General features: G+C 44.8%; 2 protein-coding genes across 3 annotated transcripts in view; both read left to right on the top strand.

Moving 5' to 3' along the window:
* plcb1l (phospholipase C beta 1-like) overlaps nucleotides 1-2,473 on the top strand; it is a 133,516-nt gene extending 131,043 nt beyond the window's left edge. For both annotated transcript variants that reach the window (XM_079753138.1, XM_079753137.1), the window contains exon 33: nucleotides 78-2,473. In XM_079753138.1, coding sequence (XP_079609264.1) covers nucleotides 78-302 — 225 coding nt within the window. In that variant the 3' untranslated portion in view covers nucleotides 303-2,473. The remainder of the gene's footprint in view (nucleotides 1-77) is intronic.
* A 1,556-nt stretch (nucleotides 2,474-4,029) lies between these two features.
* Nucleotides 4,030-27,973, top strand: part of plcb4b (phospholipase C, beta 4b) — a 79,534-nt gene continuing 55,590 nt past the window's right edge. The window contains exons 1-3 of the mRNA XM_079753141.1: nucleotides 4,030-4,151; nucleotides 8,765-8,810; nucleotides 22,791-22,852. The gene's annotated coding sequence lies outside the window, so the exon portion shown is untranslated. The remainder of the gene's footprint in view (nucleotides 4,152-8,764; nucleotides 8,811-22,790; nucleotides 22,853-27,973) is intronic.

The raw sequence follows: 27,973 nt of genomic DNA, 5'->3' as shown, positions 1-27,973 counted from the left end.
TCCGATGCCGGAGATGTGTTCCTGCGTATCGACCTAACCACCACGGTTGTTCCTTCTCCCTTTGTCGCCCCGCGCAGCTGCAGAGCGACCTGGACCAAGAGTACCAGGACAAGTTCCGCCGGCTGCCCGTGGAGATCCAGGAGTTCGTCCAGGACAGCAGCAAGACCAGGCTCCGGGACGACGCGGGCACCCAGAGCAGCCTGTCGGTGTCGTCCACCAGCGAGAGGCTCAGCAAGGGCCCGCAGTCCGAGGAGGAGACGGAGGAGGGGTCCACCGAGCGCGTCTACGACACGCCCCTCTAGGGACGCGATCCGGGACACTTGATTGGGCGGCGGTGTTTGTGGCCACCGCATACCGAATGATGAAGGACCCCTCCCCAATCATCCACCTGCGGCAATGCACCGCCTCCGGTCTATAGGTTAACCAATGGGAGGATTAGTTGAAATCTGAGCCTAGCTAGGTGAGTAGAGATTGTCTCTGCACCCCCCCCCCACACACACACACACACACATACACACACACACACACACACACATACACACACACACACACACACACACCTCCCCCCCTCCGCCTTTGCTTTGACAGTCCTGTCCGAATGAGGCAAAAGAAAACCCGTCGGTGTAAATACTTTTTAATGTATTTGTATGTTTTGTTGTCGTCTCTTTTTGGTACGGCCACAGGATGTGTAACAAAGCACTAACGATTTGCAGGAAATGACTTACTTGAATTATGACAGAGAGAGAGAATACTTTCTTTTTTTTTATCGTGTTTTTTTGTTCGTTTTTTGTTCCATCCCTGTTTTGAATTCACGTTAATGTCAAGAGGTGCCAAGGTTTGGCTTTGTTGGAAGCACATTTCAAAAAGCGGATATGAGCGTCACTGAAATGGGGGTCTTATTGTTAATCCAACCACTGCATATTCAGAGTCGAGCTGCCATAGACGTGTCGTCGAGATCCATCCCGTAATTTGCACTGGAGGCTTTTATGTAACTCTTTGACCCACAAGCACTGGCGGCTTGTTGGATTTTATTAGATTTATATTTTTAACATTTTGTCTTCACTGCACTAAGCTTATATGTTGCTGCTAGTCCATTTCAATGCAGAGTTGTTCTTCTTTGTTGAGATATGCTTTTGTATGATATTAGGAATGGCATTATCATGCCGAATATGTTGTTTCGTCATTTCCATTGATCAACTTTATTTAGGTTTTTATAGGTTTTTTTAGAGGCAAATATCTGAGACACCTGGTCTCAAGTGTTTGGTCCACGAGAGAAAGTGAAAACAAGTGAAATTGTACAGCGACTGCATGTATTGAAAATGTAAATGTTACAATGGCTATGTAGCAAGAATAGATAGATATATCAACGTGATGTACATTTGTTTTAATGTATAGAAAGTCCATAACATTTAAATATAGATGAACTAAAAATTAACTGAACCTGCAAAAAAAACAAACTAAACAACGACGACCCAGTGTTGCTGGGAAGAACCACATGGGCATACTGGGATGGGCCAGAAACCACCAAGATCTCCCTTTACCCAAAATAGATCCCAAGTATAATCCCTCATTACTACTGTATCTCCCTAAAACACACACACACACACATCTATATAGAAACAGTTACGGACATCCAGCACTAGACTGTGTCTCTCATATCGTACAACGATTGTCAACGTTTCAGTTATTAAATACCGTTCATACGATTTGCCTTCTGCTGACGTCGGTCTCAGAACTTAAATATTGACGACAGCAGCGTGTTTCGGTCTGGTAGTGGAAGAGTTGGGACTTTAGGACTGACCGTTGAGAACCTTGGTTGTTTTGTGTAAAAAGAGCACCAGCGTTAACACGATATCCTGTACAGAAACAACTGGACTATCTCCCAGCCATGATCACCCGAATACACCTGCATAAGGCCCAGCCTGTGTCGACCATACGGAGGAAGTGCTCTCTCACTTCCTGTCAGTGCTTTCTCCACTTCCTGTGAGTGCTGTGCCTGAACCGATGTTGTCATATGTTGATTATGAGATATTTCAAGTTGATTTGATGGCTGTAAAAAGTAGAAAAAGTACAATAGGTAACCTGACGTGTGTGTACGAGTAACTTAGAAAAAGAAAATAACCATAAAAAAGATGACTGACTGTGAGAGTCCCGTGCCTTCCAGTGGGTTTGCCTTGTGTAGATGTTGAACGCGTGAAATGCATCACTGTTTTAAATTGCCATTATAAGGTATATGAGGCTGTCTTATACTGAATAGAGCGTGTGCACTTTTTTTTATAGTACACTACCACTACTGAGTAAGGCTTGTCGTGCATTAGAAACACAAGGAGACGTCCCCCGTAGTTCCAGACCACTTTATTTAACAATCCCCCTCTTCCTCCTCCACTTGTTTGTGTATGCATTCTGGGTTGTAAACGTGTGTGTATGACATAAAAGCTAAACATGAAACTGAAAAGAGCATAGTGTAAAGGGAATCTTGCCTGTGATTAAAATAAATGTGTCTATTACTATACTTGGATTTGTGTGCGTGTCTGTTTGTGTTTTGTATTTGTTATTGTGTTTTTTTAGTCTGCATGAGGATTTAGTTAGTTGCCTCATTTGGTGGCAACTAGTGGTTTTAGCTTAAGCCAGATGTGTTAGTTTATAGGGTTATAAACCTATAAAACCCTAACCTCATGACATCCCCAAACTGCTTCAAATGAACCACAGGATCCTCACTGGCGCACAAACACATTGGTCCTGATGGCTTTACCATGGAGGACTCTGCTATACTCATCTCTAAACACACATCTGTGACTTTTACTCTATGGCCATACAACCTATTTTCCATCATCCACGTTGCTACATATTTTTTGCGCCTCTCTTCCTCTTCAATTACATTTCTTTCATACTTTGCAACTTGCTTCTGTGCATTTGAACGTGTGTTCCCGTGTGTGCCAACATCTAAGTGCGCGTGTGTATGCGTACACACACGTGCGTTCGTACACTTCAGCATGTGCACGCGAGTGCAAACATAACTACCGTATCCTCCAGTCCTCTCTTCCAGAGATTCCCAGTCAGACGTCGGAAGCTAAGGCCGGACTCTCGCCTCCCCCTCCCCCTACAGTGTTATCTGTACGTTCCGATGCCCTCCCCGCATGCCAACCGCGGAGACGTGAGCTAATTAACCCCGCTCCGGGCTTTAGGACAGAAGGCTATGGGATTTTTAATAAGATTCTCTGGGTTATATAAACAGCGACGCCTCACCAAACTCCAGAGGCCAGGGTTCCTGTGTCTGTCCATCTGCTCATAGGGGCGGCGGGGGGGGCTGTTTAATCAAGCTTTTTAATGACACACACCACTACAGCAGAAGAGAGCAAAAGCCATTAACTGGAGAAGTTGGAAGGTAATGTGACTGGACATAAAAATGTGTGTACATGCATGCAAGCATGTGCACACATATGTGCGTATGCACATTCACAAACACAGTCACACACACACCATAAAAAGTTTTTTGCATGGAGATTTGTATTGGTCTTCATCATTTACGTTTTTGTTCCAATTTCAACGTGTCATCCTGTACACCAAAAAGATTATTTTCACAAAATGAAGATGAGTTTTGCTCACCTTTGCTCTATATTGGCAGGGTTGGGTCTGTCTCAGTATCAATCTGATTGATCTATCTATGAAGAATACATCAGCCGTGTCGATGCAGGTGTGTGTGTGCGTGTGTGTATGTGTGTGTTAGGAGGGGGGGTCTATAGTGCTGTCAGATGACTCACTCTTGGGCCCCTAATCCACACACACACACACACACACACACACACACACACACACACACACACACACACACACACACACACACACACACACACACACACACACACACACAGAGAGAGACTCTCTCTCCCTCTCCCACTCTCTCTCTGTCTCCCTCTCTCCCCTGTGCTCCTGGAAGAGGGATTCTTTATCAAACTGCATCAGACTATTCTCCACTGGAGGGCGAATTCTACAAGAGGAACAGGGCGAATTGGAAGGAATACAGTCGGAGCGAAGGGGTAGAGGCAACAGCAGCTGGAAGCAAGAGAGACAGAGAAAATCCCGGTCCGATCCCTGCAAGCATCATTCTCGCCACCGGATTAAATCCGTCCCCTCCTCGCACGCCAAACCACGTAAGAAAAATGCATTATTTTACATAAATGTGTCGTTGCTGCAATACGGAGCGTTCGGGGCTGTTTCGCCGAGTATCATTGAGACGTGCATTTGATAATGTTGTGGTCCTGGTGTGTGTGTGTGTGTGGTGCATGCAACAGAGACAGGACCTTCCTTTAAAGTCCGTCACGCTATTTTGTTTTTTTATTTGCAGACGTTAGCTCTAGCTCGGCTCCCCGCAATTCCCTCTCATCACTCAAACATCAAACATACTCCACGCATCTCTTCTTCCTGCACTCTCTCAAAACACAGCTGGGGACGTGCGGTAGCATCTGCTAGCTAGCTATAGCCCGACAGATGAAACGCGTCCGGGGGACGAGCGCTCATGTACGATGTCGCTCGAAGCAAACGATGCTGCTGTATGAGTCGAACGTCAAAACCCCTCCACCACACGGCTTCAGAAAACTTCGCGGAAATTGCGAGTAACGGCGGTCTCCTCCTCCGCCTCCTCCTCCTCCTCCGCCTCGCAGGCTACAGCCAACAGCTAGCTCTAGCGGGACGGTGAGGAGGAGAGGAGCCAGCCGAGCTGACCGATATCATACACACTTCCAACAGTGTTCATTTCACTCCACCACCGCCACTTGGTTTTTTCGTTTTTTTTATCTATATATTTCGCAAACACGTTCCGACTGTCACAGCACACAGTATGCGCACGCCGATGCGAAATAATCAGAAGAAAACACACGCGTGTGGACAGGCGCTCCGGGACCGCTTGTGTGTCACACGGGGCGGCCGTCTGAGTTAATGTCAGCCCGTATATACATGCAGACGCGTTATCTGTCGCTGCCATGCATACTAATCTAGGACCGTGCTCCGGTTCTAATGCCCCCTTCCTGTGTTAAGAAACACACAGAGGATGGAAAAGACGACATCATGCGCTGAATTAGACAGACGGTGGGATCTGTGGCTTCTGTTTGAACGGCTGCGAACTAAAAATGAACGGGATGATTTGTTTAAAGGTTGCCAAGCTTGTCCCATGGGCGTTCGTGTTTGGAGAGCAAATATAGCCGGTGTGTCAGTATACAGTCTGGGAAATGCAATGGATTGATGTTGCGTGTGCCTCGGTTCGCTTGACGTGCTGTGCAACCTCTTCCGTCAGATGCGGTCGGGTTTTATGAACAATCCTGCTTGTAATCGAGCTTTTAATGCGGGAACTCGCATGGCGTGAACCATGCTACTTTTAATGGTCATGAATGGTGTTTTCTTGATGGTAAAAGCGTGTCCCCTACTGCTCTGAAGGGGGCTCACGTTATGTAAAGAGAAAACAATACATGTTCTGGATTGTTGACACTAGCATACTTGCCTCAGTGGTGATTAAAGGAGCAAACATTACCCGCCCTCACAAAGAAATTCAATCTCCCTCTGCCTGTGGCTTCATCACAGTCACAAAGTGTGTACAGAGTCTGTGCGAAGAGGGGTATTGAGAAGCTTACAGGCTAACCGAGGCAGGTTGCAGGTGGTTTTCTCACCTTGTTTAGTCCACATTAAATATAAGCACTAAAAGGTGTTATTCATGTGTTTGATAACTGTTACTAATCGATAACTAATGCTAAACAAATATGATATATAGCCTATATATGATAGATAATAATAATAATAATAATAATGATGTGTGTGTGTGTGTGTGTGTGTGTGTGTGTGTGTGTGTGTGTGTGTGTGTGTGTGTGTGTGTGATATATATGCCTTCTTATTTTCTAGTGGGCAATGCCATCTAATAAACAATAGCAATGCAGATGTAAAATTGTACTCCTATTAGAATTGACCCACAGCATCAATAAAAAACTGAATGAGCATTATATTATTTATTTTGTTATTAGAGTGCATATTATGCACATGATGGTGCTTATGCTCATACAATCGTCGCTTGGGATCCGTCACTAGCAGCGCCGGGTGTGATGAATTAGTATCATGGAAGCTGTGTTATGTTAGTATGGTGAGGGACTGTTTCTCTAATTCCAAAAAAATGGGTATTAAACATATATATCACTGCCATGATAATCGGTATAGAAGCTCATATACAATCCAACATTAAGAACACAAGATGTTGTTATTAATTGTGAATGTGTTTGCCTAGATAGAACAGGCTCGATGTGTAATCTGACGTTTTGAAATATTGTGGATGCTTGTATTCTCTCTCTCTCTCTGTCTCTCTCTGTCTCTCTCTCTCTCTCTCTCTCTCTCTCTCTAACAACAATAGCTTTGATGTCGGATCACAGGGGCAACAGAAACAACACACGGCTGATAATAACAATTAAATGACAGGCCCTGGTAACCAGGAAAAGCAGAGGATAATAAATCCCCTTTTCCCACGGCTGTTTGATGCTTAAACACTATCTCAAGAAAAGGTCCAGAGAGGGCGATTAGCACGTGCCAATCAATGTTGTGTTTCAGTACGGAGTGATGAGTGGCATTTATGGCAACATTCAGGATTAGTGTCGTGCCCGAGTGGACCTATGAGTAGAGATGGGCGATATGGCCTAAAATCCATATTGCGATATACATTGCAGCCTCTTGCGATAACGATATATATCACGATATAAAATCATAAAACAACCGTTTCAGAACAGGTTACACAGACCATAAGGAAAGCCAAACTGCTAAATGTATTTAAAAAAAGAGAAATATAGTATGTCATTTCGAAAACATTTATTGTGAAACACTGTAATCATACAACATAATGTTGCAGATAAATAAAATTAGTATTGGGTTTCTTTCCTTTAGTGCAAACCATTCTAAAAATCACTACACTTAGTTTAAGTCCTTGGTTCTTAAATGCCACCCAAGATGCAGAGAACAGGAAAAACGGGTGTCTTTCTAGATAAGGAACAGACACTGTACTGACAATTGGGGATGGGCATGATTAATTGATGATCGACCATTGATTGTTACGATTTTTGTCGATTACGTGATATTTCTAACCATCAAAAGGAGGTTGACCCAGCCGGAGAGGTGGTCTCGGAGACGTTGCTCAACATGGAGCAAAGAGGAGACGGAACGTCTTTTGGATATTTGGGTCCGATATCCAAAAGACATTCCGTCTCCGGCTGCGCGGAGCAACATTGTATCTACTAGATACAATGTTGCGCCGCACAGCAGCCGGTACAAATGGGTCAACGTTCTTTGCACACATGCAGGTTTGTTGACGAATTCTGGCACTGTTGCGAAAATTGCAATGTGAAAAGGAATTGCACCAAACCAAAAATTAAACATTGTATTTTGCGTCATCAACATGCATTATCGCGATAGAGCGATAGAATTAAAATCTCTATTGTAGGCCATTTTTTTATCGTTTATATCGTATATCGTTTATATCGCGCATTACTACCTATGAGTGACCAAAACCATGTTTCATTATGTTTTTTGGGCAGAATAGGCACGGCCATTGTGCTGCCTCTATGCTTTATGGCCTGTTCCTTGGACTCACTTGCTCTCCCGCTCAACGACTTGACGACTCACTCACTCACCCGCACGCTCAACTTCCCATTTTCATTTTCTTGCAGACTATCAGGTTTTTTTTGATCTCACAAATCAGACTCTAGATCAACGGCTCAAATCTATTGGCAGAAGACCTCAAATCTGTGTGAACCGGTCTTTCACTTGCACTTTCTTTCCCTTCTATTTTATTTTGACCAATCCTGTTCCTGGGGGCGGGGATCTGTACAACCCGACAGGTGGAACCACAACAAACATTATATGACTGACAGTCAACTCGGAGGGTTTATATATCGGTCGATTTTGCTGTCATTGCTTTGAACATTAAAAAAAGAAAATAAACAAACTACGTCAAACAAGACCACCCCTCTCCTTTCACAGTAATTAACGGGGCCTGTTGGCAGAAGCGAAGATTCCAAGGTGGTGTGCAACATTTTCTAGCCTCTTCTGCAGCGCAAGCACCGTAGTGCTTCCACAGCTTATCTTATCGGAGGTTGTTTTTCTTTGAAAAAAATCGTAAAATCGTCTCTCGTTTTTACAAACCTACATCGGCCGATGAATATCTACGTAACAAAACAGGAAACCTTGCTTAGCTCCCCCCCCTTGCCCTTGCTGATTTCCGGCAGAGCCAATGTAATGTCTAACCCCAGCAGTTCGGCTATCACCTCGTCAAACTACTATACCTGAGAAATAGGTGTTACATATATGCACATATAAGGTTGCAGGCATTATATTTTTATCAAGACCCACAGACAAAAACACACAGACCAGACAGATGGCCCCAATACGTAGTATGGTATTGTGGTAATTAGCGTATGTGTTCTTTAGTCAGAGTTATGCTACATTAGAGCTTACCTGACCTATTTGCCTTTTCCCCTCCGACTCAAATAACGGGCTGTGAAGCCACTACTTTTTGATGTTGTGCTTTCATTTAGTCTTAGTTTTCCTTGGCAGGGTGAAGAACGTTGCAGTGCTGCCTTGTGTGGCTCTATCTCTGCTCTGTACGTTCTTCTCCATCTGCTGTGTTTGTCCTCATAACGAAGGGTTCAGAGGTAAAAATGGACAAAAAAAAAGCAGAGGGCTTCAGTATCAACCTCCCCTAAATTTAAATCACATTTTTCTCCCTTTTTTGTCTCAACAGGCCAAGACATGAGCTTCTCCTGCCGGGGTTACTTCATGTTGAACTGGTAAGTCTCGAGACGATGAGTAGCCTAGCGTAGCGCCGTACAAATCGGGACCCATTGACATCACGCTAATTACACTCTGCACTAATGAGCATCCGGTAACAATTAGATGCTCTTAACTGGATATGAGTAAGCTTACCTTATTTGGTCCGTAGTCTACTCCTCGTGCATACTATAGGTTCAATAAATGGCAGCCATTTCTACATTGTATATGGGCGCAAAGTCCCAGGCGGTTATTTGTTGGCAACAGAAAACAATCACCTCATGATGGTGAAATCCTATAAACTAAATGCATCTGACTCTGGCTTTGCCCTAATAGGGTAAACAAATAGGCCCAGTCCGTGTTTGCGGTGCTCAGGCCAAATTGTTATGTCTCCTTCTCAAGAAATCCCATTTTCTTGGTATTTCTGGCGTTGATGGATGGAGGCAGGAGAGCTAATATCTCATTGAGTCTGCCCGTGTTGAGAGCCAGACACCTTTCATTGACTTGGTGCATGCTCCGCTCAGATTTGCTGCTGTGTGTTTTCTACAGCGCCAAGTCATAAACAGTAATGGGCCTGAGAGGCAGAACGTGGCTCTCTTGTAATGGTGTCATGTATGTGTTTGTCTGTGTGTGTGTGTGTGTGTGTGCGTGTGCGTGTGTGTGCGTGTGTGTGTGTGTGTGTGTGGGTGCGTGTGTGTGTTTGTGTGTTGATTTAGCAAGAGGTATTCTGCGCCAGTCACCTCGTTCTGCCTGATTTGTTGACTGTGTTTTATTGAGCGAGCAGTGTTGGCACGATAGCCGGCAATGTCCACTCGAAAGGCCCTGGAATTGAAATATACGCAATGTAACTTGTACGGTTGACAGGAACTGAGTATTAATGAATAAATTACATTTGGCTAGTAATATGTATCCCCTAGGATCACATTTAAAATTAAAATGAGGCCATCTTTCAAAACGTTTTTCAAATTATCTCATTTTGACAGATATGACAGTATCCCCGACTATTGCCAAAACGCTGAATCCTTTGTAATCAATGTTATCTAAATGCTTATTGTCATAACATAATCAATAAACAAAATCTCTGAAATGTAATGATTGTCTTTTTAAAAATAGCTACTGGTTATCAAACCCAGGGTTACGAAATCTCCCACGTATATAATCTGCCAGCCAGCGTGTCCCTCTTTATCCAATCACAATCCGGTATTAAACAACAGAGAGTGAGACAGCTTACTCTGATGGAGCAGGAAGTCACACAGCAGACACGCACAGCAGTAAGCTGTATGTATGTGTGTGTGTGTGTGTGTGTGTGTGTGTGTGTGTGTGTGTGTGTGTGTGTGTGGGTGTGTGTTTGTGTGTGTGTGTGTGTGTGAGTGTTTGCGTGTCTGTGTGTTTGCGCGCGTGTTACTGTGCGTGTGTGTGCGTCCAACTGCGTGTGTACGTATGAACCTACCAGTGTGTCTGCACCTACCTGTGTATGTGCAGTGTGTGTGTGTGTGTGTGTGTTTGCGTGCACGTATGACTGTGTGCATGTGCGAGCGTGCGACTGCGTGCGTATATGTGTGAACCAACCTGTTTGTGTGCACCTACCCACCTGCGTGCGTGTGTGTGCTTGCGTGCGCGTACTTATGCATACCAGCAACAACAGTCTAGCTGTGCCTCCCTAAGATAACAATCTCCGGGTGACACAGCTCATCAATGTGAGCTAGGGCCTGTGGAGACGGGCAGCCATTTCCATGGAAAGGAGGAGGAGGAGGAGAGAAGGGAGGAGGAGGAGGGAACGGCAGAGCCACGAAAACAACCTGTCAGTCTCGGATAAGTAAGCATCATGAAGGGTGCCCGGGGAAAACCGCATCCTCCATGATCTGAAATCCACACTCATTATAAAACATTTAAATAGAAACCTTTCAATCTGCATTTCTTTTTGCATTCGTACTTTATTTTTTGCATTTTGTGTGTGTGGGTGGTTTTTGCATTGAACGTATACATTATTTCATCTTGGATTTGAATACGACTCTTAAAGTGGCAATCTCAAGGAATTCCGCTTCCTTGTCTTCGGAAACTTCTTGGCGACATATGCGGTGCTTGCTCCCATATAGATCCTAATGGTATTGCCGTCAACAACCAGCTCGTAACTAGATAATACTGCAAATTCATGGGCTTTCATCATAGGCGTGTGTGTCATTTGGGGATAGATGGAAACTTCCCAGACATTTATTTACATTAAAACCTTTGAGATTTCCACTTTAAAAATAAACTGTCCTCTTTAGAGCTTTTTTTTTTATATGCAGTTCTCCCGTTACTCTGGATGAATTCAGTGTTTTGGGGGCGATTGTGCAACTAGCTTTGTGGATTAGTCATGGAAATGGACCAAACATCAAACATAATGTCAGTAGGTCAGTTCTCCGAAATTTGATAAAGATGTCCACATAAGAACCATTATGGGAGTAAAGCAATCAAATCAAAAAGAGACGTTTTCTAAAAATACTGTCACAGGTTTTTAATAATAATGATGCACTTTATGTACTCCATTATCCTTGATTGGGGCATGGGTGTAATTATATAGGATCAGTATTTGGAATAGGCTGACATAAGAGGGGTTTATTTTCCACATGCAAAGAGATTGTAAGTCTGCAATAAGGCACCAAATGGGACCTTTGAGTTTGCAAGTTGAAATTTGAATCTGGCCTTTTGCTGGAAGCAAATATTGGAGTTATAATTAATAGCCCCCTAATCAGGATGATTTGAAGTATTATTGGCAAAGGAAAAATGGATTAATTATTATTATGTTGAACATAAACAAACAAAAACCATAAACATGTACGTAATTATATTTGTCACCTTTTAAGTTCTGGTGTCCTGATGCAAACACGATAATCTTGAATCCCTTGCAAAATTATTAATCTTTCAAATTGTTCAACAGTAAAAAGATGTCATTAAGTTACAGCATGCAGCAATGGTACGTGTTCTCAAAATAGACTCAAGACTCAACAGTTGCTGGTTGCACAGTCCAGCCATTGTACACGCTGCTGTCCTTTGACCTGTTAGCCCATTGGTTGGGATGTATAAAAGGTCATTTGCCTGGAAGGGCATTTGTAGTGTGGGCCAGAAAGTACCAGAGGTATTCGCTGTAGAGCCGTCAGCCATCTACAGAAAAAAAAAGGACATGATGGAGACAGCCTAAGTCATGGATGAATAAGGATAATAACTTTATTTGTAAAGCACCTTCCTAAAGCAACTTCATTTAAAGACCATAAGACACTAAGACCCAATCTTAAAAAAATTGACCGGCTGCGGTAGGATATAACATCACACAGTAAAGACCCATACAGTAAAATTGTGTCTAAAGAAGTGAAGTAAAAACAAACTCTGACTCGACGGGGCAGATCTCTCCTGGCGGGCCGTTCCATAGCCTATGGGGAGCTTAAAAAATGAGGAAGAAGGAGAGAGCAACAACTCACTTGGCACGCCAGCAGATGGATGGAGCGGTTGTCAAGTCAATATTTGCTTTTTCTCCGCAAACATTTGGCAGAATTAACGCTGCCGGTGTCGTCGAATGTGAGCCACAGCATCCTGTTCGTTGTGTGAGTGTCGTCTTTTAGGAGCAACGGAGAACTTTGGACAAAAGACGATGACGCCTCTTGACGCGCTTGAAAAACCAAGGGTACACAAGCTGTTACCCACTCATGCTGTTCTTCCATCCGTCACAACAGGACCCCGCCCCCACCACCAGCACCACCACAACACCTTCATCACCACAGTGCCTTGTCAAATGCATGCACGCCCAAAAAAAAATGCCTGCTGCACCTTCACTGTTCACCTCAATCCACAATGGGCGCACGTGCGAACGCAATTTGCACTTCTAATTAAACTGTCGACCTTCGTTCCACAACGCAGGAACGTGACTTTGTGCCGTCCTCCCATGGATGGCTATAATTACCCAGACAGCCCATTGCTGAGGAGAACAGCTCCTTACAAAGCGCTTGAAAGGAGCCTTCTTACTGTAATCCAAAGCCCCCCTGTATCCATAGTATAACCCCTGCAGTAATGAGAAAAAAAGAGGAATAAGAATATAATAGCATATAGGGGCCATCTGTATTGCAATGTAGTATCATTTCGTTGTATCTCAATCAATAATTCACTGTATTTGAAGCCATCATGACCACGCAACCCTCTCATAATACAATGTGAAGGGAAGCCTTTGATAGAGGGTTGAGGGGGTAGGTTCAAAGTAAGTGATAATATAAAGTGTGATACGGACATGGTTTCAGACAGACGTACTAATTCAGTGCTTCACCCTTCAGTGAAACATCCACCAGCCTCATTGTCAGTAGTACAAGGCCCTCGCCTTGTCAGATGGAGACAGGCAAAAGCTTGGGCCGCTAATGACGGATGTGCTCGGCATGTTAACTTGATCAAAGCATGCACTCAACGTCGCGTTATGTAACACGTTACACTACGACGGAATAATTCGCCCCACCGCACCACGACCGGATGTTAGCAGGAGAGGGTGGTGCAGGTGGGGGGTTGCTACATGCATGTCGTCGAAAATTATGTTGTCGCTCAAGGAAGGCTCATTGAAAAAATTCCGGGGGGGGGTTGAACACAGATCATCAGAGGGTTGGGGGGGGGGGGGGGGGGGGACGACTAGAGAGAGGGTTAGAGAGAGTTCTTGGGCGGCACTCCACCGCCCAAGAACACCGGAGGCTCCGACACATGACTCTCTGGCCCGATCAGATGATCTGGATGCAACAGAAGGAATGCAGAGTCTTCCGCTTCCTGCAGCACAGTCTGGGTCTGTCCGGCTCGCTGGAGAGATACAGTGAGGGGCCACCGAGCAAGGGACAGAGGCAAGAAAAGGGAGAGGGATTGTGTGTGTGTGTGTGTGTGTGTGTGTGTGTGTGTGTGTGTGTGTGTGTGTGTGTGTGTGTGTGTGTGTGCGTGTGTGTGTGCGTGTGTGCGTGTGTGTGCCCGAATAGCATCTTCGATCAGCTCACCACCGGTAGATGAAGCAATCATGTAATATCCAGCAGCTAAGCCTTAGTCCTGGTTTAATAACTTTAAAAGGCCACTGACGTATACACTGTCTGTAAGGCCGTAGTCTTGCATAACTGTGAATTGAATTAGTGTCTGATTGATTACACAGCAATCAAAAGGGGACAAATATTACAAATAAACTCAACTAAAGAAGTAAAAAAAAGTCTCAGTCATTATTAGCATTGTGCATTGAAGGTTTCGCAAGTATTTTCATTTCGATGGTAAGAGGAAATATTCTATAATCTTCATGGTTCTTGAAACCAAACATTCAGGCCAAGTATAAACCAAGATAGAAGAAGCAGAAGGCGTTTTCTTCACGTGTCCCACCAGCGACAGATATTATTCATCAAGGCCTCTTCAGCCCTGTCATTTAAACAAACTCGGGGCCCAGGCATAAATCCATTAGAGGGCTATCATAACAAACTGGAGCCCTAATGTAAAGTTTACAAAAGTGTCAACAATCAAAGTGCATGAAGAGGACAGGAGTTAACGGGATTACTTTTGACCGACATATAAAGTAATGGGAGTAGATTACTTTCTTCACCATGAAGCTCAATCTCTCCCAAACACACTCATAGATGTTCACAGACAAACTGTACCAATCACATTGTGTTGCCAATCCCCTCGCTGATGAAGTGAGTCCCTGAGGTCTTGTCGTTGAGCATTCTGTGGCCTCTCTGCCTCTCAGGGCCTCTAGCTAGGTCTCAACGCAGTGATAAGGGAAGGAACACAGCCGGGAAAGTCATTGATTTAATGGGAGTCGGTCACAACAGTTCCCACGATTTCACTCTTTTGCACACTGTGGCGGACGGCTGGCCAAATGTAAAAAAAAAAATGTGACGCTGCTAATCTAACCAGGGTTATTGTAACGCAATAGTTGAGTGCAAAGTCACCAGTGTAGGAATGGTTTTCTGATGGGTCTCAATTTATCAATAAAACAACATTGGATATTGTATAACCACGTTATTTGTATTTGATAAGAATGAGGAAGTGACAGCCATGGTAACCCAGAAATGTGCCAGGGCACTGTTTGCCCAGGTTAACTAAATTGGATAGATGTAGATTTAAGATTGTCTTCCCTTTTATTTGCACCAATATTTTAACGCACTGCTTTGATAAGCGAGGAGACGAATTGGCCGCCTGTGTAGCCTAATTAAAGTGTTGCCTTATTTTTTAAAGTTTGAAAGATATTGGATATTATCAGAGCTTCATGCTCTGATCTAGCCTGGCTAATGCCAGACCTCATCTCAATCTACATTGAGAAGTGGTCTGGGAACCACACATTCATTTTCTCGTATTTGAGGCGTCGTTTACGATTGCCCGGAGCCGTTTATTGGGCGCTACGAATGTCTATCATATGAGTCTGTACGTAGCTCATAGCCAAATGTATCAATTATACCAGATAGCGTATTTAGAGCGACAGAAATTCGATGAGGAAGAAGCGAGAAGAAGACGATGGGTGTGTCGCATAGACGTCATCGTCTTGCCCTCCCTCCCCGTTCTGTGATTGGTTCCCTATCTCAGGCGAAAATCGCATCCATGGAATCCAGGCTGCCTAGCAGCGCGAAATGAAATCGCCCGCAAGGCAGCATGGGTATAGCCAGGCTAGCTCTGAACTGATGTGAGGCGCTGACCTAAGACGCAAACACAGGAATGAGTCCCGTGTGACGATAGGGCAGCAGCACTCTTCTCTATAGATCCATCTCTTGGCCCGTTAGAAAAGGTGAATTACCAAGTACGCTTTACTAAATAGCCTAACAGTAGCCTAAGTAAAATGCAATTAAACCCGTTATCAAAATTTTCCCAGTGGATTCAAATTGATCGTTCATAAATGTATCAACTAGTTCTACAACAGTTAAAAGCAAGAAACGTACTGTGTGGTCAATGGAGCTCTGGTGTGGCACATAAACTGTATATAATAGAGTTTAAACTGACTAAATATAGACTGTATAAAATACAGTTTAAAATGACTAAATATAGACTGTATATCATACAGTTTAAGCAGACTTAACATAGACTGTATATCATACTGTTTAATTGACTTAACATAGATTGTATATCATACAGTTTAAGCTGACTTAACATAGACTGTATATTATACTGTTTAAACTGACTTGACTGTATATAACACAGATTCAACAGACTTTCCATACGTATATATTGGTGGAAACTATGTCAGACGTTTTCACACCAAAGAAAACGTCTACCAAACGAATACACGAGTACTAGTTGAGAATTAGACCATGTATTCGATTCGATTTTTTTTCTATATCTGGAATCCCTCATACTGATTTGTGAACTCAGGATTGATGCTATCAATGAATTCGGTCAGCCGCCTTCTCTGCAGTGAAAAGGCAACAACAATCCATCCTCCCACCATGATCGTGTTTTGATTTGGAGTGTGAACAGAGAGGAGGGGCTGTTCACAGACACTTCTTTGTGTTTTCTCTGTGTTTCAACATTGTTGGAAACAGTTTGGATCATTTCAGTACACAGATCTACAACATATACTGTATAACTTACTACTAGTAGTTTTCAGATATTTGAATGCATAAATATCGCATATTATACCTTTGATCGGACAAATTAAATATATATATATGCCATTCTGTGGACATTTTAATCCAAATCATCACCTAACAGTGGTGGCCCAGTGGGACTCGTACTCACAACCTTGGCTGTGTCAAATGCTGTACACAACAACCAGTCGAGCAAGACAGGACTACTCTACTTTCCAAATAACCCAAATAGTCATATTTTCTGTCTTCCTTTTTTGCTGAATCACATGATGCACGAGCACACTGGATAATAGCCTGACCCTATTAGCTTATAGGTTAATGGTTATCTAATGTTTGTATACTAAGGGGGCGGTTCCTGTCACTCCTTAGCCCTGGCTCCCTGGCAGCTAATTATCCTCTTCTTCAGTGATCGGAGCACCGCTCTGCCCACTTGTGTTGTGTGTGTGTTGCTGTTTTTGTGTGCGCACATGTGTGTGTTTGTGTGTTTGTTGGCCTTTTAGCTGTTGATGAGTGTCAGGGATCTGAGTGTGTGTGTGTGTGTGTGTGTGTGTGTGTGTGTGTGTGTGTGTGTGTGTGTGTGTGTGCTTTTCAATTTAGGCTTTGTTGTCAATTGTCCCTTTTTGACAGAGGGGGAGGAAAATAATCTTTCACTTTTTTGTGGGGAGTCCCCAAAGTGCTCTCTCTCTCTCTCTCTCTCTCTCTCTCTCTCTCTCCCCCTCCCCCCCCCCCCCCCCCCCCCCCCTCCTCTCTCTCTCTCTCTCTCCCATCATCTCAGCGAGACATGCCAGCTTCCTGACAGTAGCACGGTGTACTGGAATGGAATTCTAAAATATTAGTCTGTGCAAGTGTCTCGTCTCCGCCAGGCTTCCTTTGTCCTGGCTCGGTCCCTCCATTTTAACTGTGATCCATGTTTCCCTTGGATGCTAGGGAGAAGCATGATTGTGCAGTCTAATGTACAACCGCATTCTTGCCAGCTCTGTCAACTCTGCACGGCTACATACCCCGCCCCCCCCCCCCCCCCCCCCACGCTACAGTCTGCAAGATATGGCCTTGCTTCCAAGTTGTTGTTTTTGCCATTCATTCTTTAACCCTCTCTCTAACCCTAATGCTGTTGTTCAATGGTCATGTGTTGCGATCTTCTATTCCTAGACGTTTTTTTGCATTGATTAAATTATCTATTTATTTATTTATTTTTAAGGACACATTGGCCACACACATGTTGGTAGTATGAGCTAAGGAAGGAAAAAAATAGATAAGTGCAGACCAGCAGTTAGAAAAAAAACTAAAGGCAATGCTTTTTTCCAAATCAACTATGAAAAAGAAAAAGAGAATAATTCACAAATACTAGACCTACTTGATGTTTTGAACAAGTGTCTCTACAACCAACAATTCTGTAAAGAAAACCCACACTCTTATTTTGTGTAAAAAAAAAACGATTTCAGAGGTTATTTTTTAATATTACTGCCAGAAGACATATTGATGAGCACTTTTCCAAAATGGTGACCCCCGCTCCAACCTTCTTCAGTAACGTCCCACGTATCTTCCCCCGCTCCTACGTGGGATTCAGCTGCATGGTGACAGGGAGGGGCCAGGGGTCTAGTCCTCCAATCAGGGAGTCCTTCTGGTCTGATGTCACTACGGGAGGATCCCAAGAGGACCATACGAAAGAAAAAGACCTGGAGCAGAATTGATTTTTATTACTGTTTCAAGGTGAGGCTGTCTGTCTAGCAACAAGCGAGTCTCGGGCTTACACACGGCAGTGCGACAGCAGCCTGAATAGACATTGCATTTCATGCGGCAGCCATGCACCTCCTTAAGTGCACTTTCGGGAATTGTCGAGAGTAGTAAGAGGTGTTTGAAAACAAGGTGCAAAGTTCTGGGTTTCAATCCGCGATGTCTGCTGTCTACCCTTAGGCATCCTTCAGCAAGATGCCTACCTGCTGATTAATGATGTAAATAAAGAATAGAACAATTCACTCTTGTTATCAAAGTGCCCTTGGATAAAAGCTTCTGCTGACGCACTTGAGGAAGAATTAACAATCAGGCATCACCGCTGATCGGTCTCACAAGTTCGGTCTGAAGGTGAATCTCTCAGGCTGTTGCTAAGCGTAAGAAGGCAGACTTTCTCTGGTCGACTCTTTGCATTGAAGGGGATGTTCTGTCCTGCACCGTTTCTCACAGATGTTATGCGCTTCTCAGCGACCCCTAGATCGTACGACCGCACCGCCGCTCATCTAGCTGGGTCCCAAGAGAGCCAGGCGGTCCCCTGTGGTGCATTCGATTAACCTGTCAACAATAATTCACTCCGCTCTCCCTGTCCCTGTTAACCCAGTTCGTACCGGGGCCGGTTGTGTAAGAAGTTATTATTTGACGGAATCCACAGATAGAAAAAGCCAAACATCCATAGTTGAAACGTTAGCTTTTATAAAAATCTTTTGATTCCTAGATTCCCGGTGGCGTGTGTTGTGTTTGCGAGGGTTGTTATTTTCTCCTGGAAAACAATACATCTACTTTTCATCCAGCCAGTGTGTGCCTGATGCTACGTGTGTGCAGGTGTGTGTTTAGTCACAGTTCACACAGGGAGGTGAATCCAATTGCAGAGATCAGCAATTGGAGTCTGGGTAGGTGCGAATGGAAGCTTAGCTGCAGGAAACCACTCAGACAGAAACAAGGCTACGGCCAAAACAAGGAGCCAACAAACTTAAAAAAAAGTGAGTGAAAAGTGAAGAATATTACTAATTCAGACCACGACACAAGTGGGGTTGGGGCAGGATCCTTACACGTGTGTGTACACTTGAATGTGTGTGTGTGTGTGTGTGTGTATGTGTATGAATAGCCTTGTCCTTATAATCAAGCCCCCCAGTGGGGTTTCCCTGCGGCACTGTCATTGGCTGAGCCGGCTGGAAGAGCTGCCACTGTGCAGCAGCCATTTAGATCGGCTGGGGGGCGGGGAGATTAACAGCCTCCTACCTGTTGGCTTAATCAAGGGAATTATGACCACACCGCTGGATGTTACCCAGAATAGCTCTCCACACACACACACACACACACACACACACACACACACATACACACACACACACACACACACACATACACATGCGCACACACACACACACACATACACATACACATACACATACACATGCACATATGCACATGCACACACACACACACCCAGACACTTACTGAGGCACCTACACATTAGCCCATGCATACCAACTTAGATAAACAAACACCCCCACACAAGCATGCTTACACCCACACATACACATACACACACACACACACACACACACACACACACACACACACACAGTCTCTCTCTCACTCTCACTCACACACAAACACCTGGAAGTGCATGCTCACACACAGGCACATTCATGTGTGCATGCACACTATGTTAAGCCCCCACATGGGCGAGCAACGGGAGTAGTGAGGTTGTTCCAGGGGGAGAGGTGTTATGTTATATTTATGCTAATCACTGTCACGTTGTTTACGCCCTAGAGGTATTGCGTCATGTTGTTTTTGCTTCCTATTCTCTTGATACGCTATTGGTGGCTTTGAGGTTGGTGGAGGATGTGATTGCCACATAAACAACTGTCGTGGGGTGTAGGATTACTGTGTGTACAAGGACTCAAAGACCATCTTATTTTGTGAATGGTATACAATTTATAACAATCTTGAATAGGCTCTGGTTTGAATGGTCTTTTAGGGCTCGTGGTGTTTGGAATACCACCAGAGATGAAGCCATTTAAATTACGAGCGAAAGAAAATGCGAAAGATTTTTTACGAATTTTCCATGATGTCCATTTTTCATTCCCCTCTCTCTCCGTCTCTCTCCGTGTTTGCCTCTTCTGTGGTGTCCTGCTGCCACGTACCCACTGAAACGCTCATCCCGACATAAATACGCTACTATAGACATGGATAGCCTTTTTTGGTGCAGAGCCAACCATCTCTCTCCCTTTCACTCACTCACTGTCTTTCTCTCCATCCATCTATCTTTTGTGTGTGTGTGTGTGTGTTTGTGTGTGTGTGTGTGTGTTTTGTGGGGGGAAGGGGTTAAGAGAGGCTAGTGTAAGGCGGCTGACCTGTTGTGGCCAATTGAGCTGTATTAGAATATGGGAGGGAGGGAGAGCAAGAGAGAGAGCGAGTGACAGAGAGAGAAAGAGGAAGAGAGAGAGAACGAGAGACAGAGAGAGAGATAGGGAGACAAGGATGGATGAGGTCCAGGGATGGATGATCCGAGCCAGGGAAATGAGATCGGCAGAGGATGTCCTAGGACTTGGGGGGGGGGGGGGGGTTGTGGTCTTCTCAAATTAGTTTTGAACATGATATTTATACGGCGGTAGTCCTCGTCGGAAATTGGTTATGAAAATGTAAAAAAAAAAAAAATTGGTAGATTAATCATTTGTCAGTAATTTAAGGGACGCCCGGATGAAAGTCGAAAAATTATATATGTATTTCAAGCCCCCTTTTTCTTCGGCAATGAAAGATCATATCTCCCCGTATTAAATTAGCCATCCCCTCTCCAGCCAGTCTACATAACCCCGGGTCCACAGACATTACCTTATCATATTTCTTCTAAACTCGAGTAGCATTCTTTCTGGGGGCGGACAGGCCGTTACGCTGAGATGATTCCATCTATAAACCATGGGCGGCGTGCGGGCAGGCGAGCCGTCTCAATGCAACCCGAGTACAATGCGTAGTGGCCCTTCACGTAAGGCCCCTGTGCAGCGTGGGGCCGAAAGCCAATTAGAAAGCCACACCGCCTTCCTTTCTTCTCAAGAGGTGACGGGGTCAGAGGAGAGTCCGTTGTTGTTTGTATTAACAATGCGGGGCAAGTGGCTGAGAGCCTATTGGGAGCACGTGCACTCCCGCAGGTGTCATGTGCACGCCCGCAGGTGTCACGTGCACGCCCGCAGGTGTCACGTGCACAACTGCAGGACTCCAGATATGCTCTGCTCCGACCGAAGAATATCCATGTGCGTTGTAGAATCCATTAAATGATTTTGTGAGTTACAATAAAATTTGAATGAAGATAAAAATATAGACATTACTATTCTTTGTTAACATAAATAGTTTATTTTCTTATCCTAATGTTTTTTTCTCTTTAAAGCATGTGTAATTGCAATTTAAGAAATGTTTAATTGTTTCAGGTATTTATTATGTACAGAAATGAGTGTAATCTTCCGTGTGGTGAATACCGATATGAATATATTATTACAGAGATATCAGTTCCCATTATGTAGGTGATAAATTGCTTTTCATTTCCACGTCTTCAAAACAAAATAGGCCCTTGCGATTGTCCAATAATAAGGGGTTAGTCATATAATTACCCCGAAGATTATTCTTGAATTAACATCTTTATTTCTTTGTTTTGTTTGTTTTCTCCCTTTGTCTGCTCTTTTTATTTAGTTCTCTATTTCTCAAGCGACACTTGTTATGTCGTGCATCGTTGTCATAGCCTAATTGTCTTGGGAGGTATAATTGCGTACCTCTAGGACATTACTTGTCTCTCATTTGGCAGAGGGTTTTTTCTTGAGCAAACCCTCTTACTTCTGAAAGCAGTTTCCTGCCAGAAGCTGAAGATTTCTGAGAAGATAGATACCACAGATCAATGCAAGTTGATTGATGGCACCATAGTGATTACATATGCGTTGCACATGCTTATCTCTTTGTGCTTCCATGCAGAGAGTGTGTACATCCTCTGTGTGGTTGTATCTATACACACGTAGCATGAGTGTGTGTGACTATGGGCAGACTATAGTGTGTGTCTGGTGAGTCCTTCTGTGAAAATGTGTGCTTGTGTTTTGTATCTATCGGTGTGTGTCCTTGTGCACCTCTGCGTGTCCTTGTGTGAGTATATTGATGTGTGTATATACATGCTATTTGCAAGATAGTGTGTGTGTGTGTGTGTGTGTGTGTGTGTGTGTGTTTATTTGTGTGGGCATCCTTGCTAGACTGCGAGTGTGTGCATATGTGTACTACAGAATAGTGTGTGTGTATATCCATGTGTGTTTGTGCGTGTGTGCGTGCATGCGTACGTGCAGACTAGTGTGTGTGTGTGTGTGTGTCCTTGCGTGACTGAATGTGTGTGTTTGTGTGTGCATGTGTGCAGACTAGTGTGCGTGTGTGTTTGTGTGTGTGTGTCCCTGCGTCACTGCCACCACTGAAGGCACCAGAAGTGTTATAACAGAAACCGTCAGGGCAACAGTTTGGAGGAAAATGGGATGGGTGCAAATTATTTCTCTGCTAACACCTGTCTCTGTCTTTATTTCTTTTGTATCCTTCCATCTCACCCCTCCCTCCCTCCTCGCTCTCGCTCTCTCCCTCTCCCTCTCGCTCTCTCCCTCTCTCCCTCTCCCTCTCGCTGTCTCGCTCTCTCCCTCTCTCACTCTCTCCCTCTCTCCCTCCCTCACTCTCTCGCTGTCTCTCTCCCTCCAGAGCCGTCCTGAGTCTCCAGTGCGTCCCTTCCCTTGGTTTAATCTCCCTCTGTGTGTCACCCGGTAAGAACACTACACACTCCCTAGCGCACACAATATGTTGATCCAGTAACCTACCCCCCCTCCCCCCACCCACACACAAAACCCAACCTGCTTCTTAGTTACCCATACCTGCAGTCAAAGTTATATGTCACTTATAAGCCTTCGGTAATTGATGAACTAATCATTCACAAATCATTGATATCCAATTATATGACATAAGGCATGAAGTGCTTTGTTTAAGTTCCCCTATTTTACCACCAGTTGGGCACTTGATTAGCCATTACAAACTATGTTCAAATCAACCCCCCCCTAGTTTGAAATCGATGCAGCATCAAAGAAGATAAGAATGGAGATTCTTACGTGAATCGACTTCCTTTCCCCATCCCTATGAGCTTCATTCACATTACAAAGAGACGTTAATTTCCATGTTAATGGAATGTTGTCCCACGCGCTTCACTTGGGTTGTATTTCAACATCATCAACATCAACATTGAGATCAACATCACAGAGCAACTCTAATGTAAAACTCTTCACTCTTTGTAAGTGAGTGCTGATCACAGGGGTCTTGTTTACCAGATCCATTGGCCCAATGGTTGCATAGCTGTGTGTGTGTGTGTGTGTGTGTGTGTGTGTGTGTGTGTGGGACCCTTGTCTGTCGATGGGAAAAGACAGTCCCTGTTTTGAGCTATGTGTTCCCTGCTTAAGCCTAAGGGTGGGGGGGGGGTCTATAAATAAATGCTAGGTCCCCATTCTGAGACCTGAATGTGTGTGCGCTTGTGTATGTGTGCGTGTGTGTGTGCGCACGTGTCCACACACACAAAAAAAGCAAAAGACCTCCCTTAACAAACAAATACCACACAGATGTCCACGCATTAGTCAACAGCCTAGCTAGGAGCTATAGGCTATTTGCTGGCCCCATGGGGTTGCCATGGAAACCAGCGGTGTCTGATAGCAAAAACATCTGTAGATTATTTATTTGTTTGATGGTTTTTCTTTTTTTAAAAACAATGCCCCCCCCCCCACTACACCATCTACCATCCCCACCCACCCAGTTCCCCCACCTTTATATCGTGGAGGGAAGGCCACAAGAGGAAACGTTGCTTAGAAAGGATTAAAGGTAAACAGGGTAAATGACCTGTGGCTCTTTCATCTCTGAGAGTTTTTAAAGCACATCTCACACACACACACACACACACACACACACACACACACACACACACACACACACACACACACACACACACACACGAAGGCAGCCTGTAACCCCTGCATCATTGATCCGGTCGCGGCGCTCCCATCGTCAGCAGCATATAGATCCATAGGGGGGGTCCTTGTGTCGAGGGTTTAGCCCAGCAGGGATCGCAACATCTGGGGAATCACTTACCCCCCTGGCCCTATCTCTGCCTCTCCTACTCCCCAGAGCTCCCCCCTCTCTCTATATGGACATGTTCTGTCTCAGCGGCTGGAGAAAAGCGCTCCGTTCCCCCAGCGTGCCTTATCAGCTCGCACAGGGCACATGTTCCCTGTTAATAGGTACTTATTTGGGCAACAGAAGAAATCCCATGTTTCTGGATCTCCTTTTTTCCCCGGTGTTTTTTTTAGTTTTTGCACCCTCCTGTCTGGCTCCATTCCTCATTCCTCTCTCTCTCTCTCTCTCTCTCTCTCTCTCTCTCCCCTCTCCCTCTGTCTTTCTGTCTCTCTTTTTCCCTTTCTAAATCTATCTCTACATCTCTCTCTCTCGCTCTCTCTCTCTCGCTGGTCACCTGGTGAAACAAAGGTCTGGGTGTCGTTTGATCCACAGGCGTCATGGGAATTTGGACGAATCCCGACGAATCCAAAACAAAGCAGTGAAAAACGGGCCAAGTTTAAGAAGTGAAGGGACCATGTATAATTCTGCGGCGAAGAGGAGATAGGAAGACAGCCACTGTAAACCATCGCTATCATCACTCACGTCCCCGCTGAAGGAAAGCACAAACAATCCGGCCAAACCCGGGTTCGAGGCGTCGGTTGACCCCGGGTGTGATCGCCCCCTGTGCTGGGGGTTTATAGTTAGACCGGAACCTTCTGACGTTATGTTCCATGGCTTACAAGTTGAGACCCCCCACAATTGAAACACCGCACACTCATTCACCTAGGATATAAATATCTACTTTAATCACATTAAAGTAGATCGGATATTTATATCCTTTGATTTTGTTCATGGAAGCCATTGTTATCGACTGAGGCAGGTGTGCGAAACGGATGCCGTCCTCGGTAGATAAACGCTTGGAGCCGGAGATGTTATGTTTCTAGCTCTATTTTCCCCTACATTTTGAATTTGTTGGACTGTACGTAAAATAAACAACTGGTGTTGCATCAGCATCTTTACAAATAACTAAACAGGAAAGAAAACAAAACAAAGACAGAAAACCCCAGTAGGAATCCTCAGTATTTAGACGGAATGGAAGAGGGAAGCACGTACACCACAACGTTTACATCTTTGTTGGCTTTGTCAAGGAAATACAGTCGAGAGGTCGGCGTGTACGATGTTTCACCTTTTTATTATGTTATTATTCAAACACTTTTGACTCAGCAATTCAATCAGAGCTTTCTCATTCGATCACTAGGTCTTCGAGATCAATCGCTGGGCTTGTGATTGGAGGGAGTCTATTGGGTGGCCCAAGTACTGAATCAACGTTGGTTCAGTGTTTTTGGCGAAGGGTTGATTCCCTCATACACACGCATGGCGGCATGTAGCTCGGTTGGCTGGTAGCCGCGAGAACCCGAGTTCGTTCCCCGGCTCCTCCTGAGTGTTGAGGTGTCCGTGAGCAAGGCGCCTAACCCTAACTGCTCCCGACGAGCTGGCTGTCGCTTTGCATGGATGACACCGCAGTCGGTGTGCGAATGTTTGCATGAATGGGTGAATGCTAGGGCAATAATGTAAAGTGCTTTGGGTGGCAACTGGTTATATAAAAGCGCTATTTAAATGCAGTCCATTTACCAGTCCATTTACCATGCATTATTCCATCTTCCATATTGACATAAGATCCATGCTAAAGCAACACTGTAGTTTACGGACGTCCCTTGAACGCATCCAGACGCCTGATGTCCAATCAACTGTCATTTCAGGAAACATCTTTGCTTGGTTGCGTCTGGCTGTCTGTTGTCATACAATGCCGACTGTGGCGAACACTCATTTAGCTAAGCTCATTACGTAAGCTAATTCATCCTGCAAATTAACATTAGTCGAGCCCCTGCGCTACAATGCTATCGATCAGGCCACGATTGAGTTAGCCGAAGCCCGCGGGGAACGCTGGAAACCTGATCAAGTCAGAGGGAGTAGATTGATCGTCACGATGAATGGCTCTTATGATACGCTCTGGGTTCCAGGCATGAGTCAGGTCATGAGAGAGAGGCGGGTTTCCCCGGTCGAAGCAGCTGTGTTGATGGGTTTTTCTTTTCTCGTATTTTCTTCTGCAGAGCATTTATTTATGTCTTCCAACATTGTGCTTTCTCTTTATTACATTACAAATCATAGCCCAATAGAACAAGGCTAATAACACTCAACCTAATCAATAACATTACGTTTAAATCATTTTGGCTGTATGTAATAAATAGATACATCTTTTATTTTCCACAAGGAGGAAACTTGCCTTCGGCTTCACGTAACATATGACGCATGCATAAAAAAAAAAGCATTCGAGCTTCAGTAAAACCAGGGGGATAAACAGTGCATTCATAAAAATCATTAAAATATCGCTACCAGACCATGCAGATATACATGTGTTTGTGTAACAATGACCCCTGCTACACGCCACCTAGGTGGCTTTTCTGGGCTCCTCCATTACAAGAACACAGGATTAGGGTGTTGGATCTGCTTTATTGTAGAGTTTTGGTGATAATGAATACATGAAGCAGGTGATCCATGCTGCCGTGCAGGAGATCTCCCGAAGTGTGTGTGATGATGGCTGGTTTAACCTGTTGCACATTGATTTCTTAAGGAACAACAGTAGTGCAGCCTCACACAGCCCCAGAGTCCATCAGTCTGACTCAGGCCAGGGGAGGCTGCTTAAACCAGCCATCATTAACACACACTTCACAATGTGTATCTGTTGTGTCATTGTGTGTGTGTGTGTTTATTTTTTTTCATGACCATGTTGGGGCAAACCTGGCCCAAGTCAACCCTCTTACCCTCTTTAAGTCAGGGTGAACTCACCGGGGCGAAACCTAACCCTCGACCACACTCAATCTGGTCTCAAACGAGCCCTTCACACCACAACGCACACCAGCACACAAACATGGACCCACAAGAGCACCGACGCACACAAGCATGGATGCACACAAGCACACCAGCACGGACGCATACACGCACGGACACACACAATCACAGACGGAGACAAGTGTAGACACACACAAGCACAAACGCATACAAAGCACAGATGCACACAAGCACAGACGCACACAATGGCCAGCGAGCGAAACAGGAACACTCTGTTGGCAGTGATGTAACGGGAGTCATTTTGGGATAATTTGATACTCCGAGTCCGCAGGCATTCCTCCCTCCCAGACCAAGTTACCTAACTTCCCAGCGCACAAATTAGCCCGCTTCCTCTGGGCGGCCTACAGCCAGCTCCTCGCCTCACCTCCGGGCCCCACACAGCATCCATTTATAACGCCGCGAGATTAGGTCTGAACGCCGGGCTGGCCGCTACATAACGTGTCCTCACACGCCCCTAGCTGGAATCAGTGGGGGGAGGGGGGGGACGGGGACGGTGGGGACATCCCTTGCTTCCTCCACCCGTTTACTTTGAGGTTAATCGTCCGAAGCACGGAAAGGAAAATCCTTTTTTTTTCTGGAGGGTTTGCGGAAAAGGGGAATTTAGTTTTAAACTGATGGTGGAGACTGGGTGTCTGAAGGTTGTGTTTTCAGTGGGATCCGAATAGAAGTGTCTATTTCTCAGAAGAAACCAAGGCTACAGGACAAAAACGATTGCAAGAATGGCAACGCCATGTTTAGTTGAGGATGAATGACAATACGGGAATTTGCATCAAACAAACGTCAAACAGAAGACTTTTCGCATGTACGTTCGCAACTAGTGCTATCTAACAAGCTTAACACCAGCCATTATGTATGTGTGCCGGAAAACAGCTGGGTCCCATAGC

The sequence above is a fragment of the Pollachius pollachius genome, assembly GCF_949987615.1.
Source record: "Pollachius pollachius genome assembly, chromosome: 16".
Lineage (NCBI taxonomy): Eukaryota > Metazoa > Chordata > Actinopteri > Gadiformes > Gadidae > Pollachius > Pollachius pollachius.
Note: the sequence above shows the minus strand (reverse complement) of the source record. Positions and strands in the feature narration are given on the sequence as shown.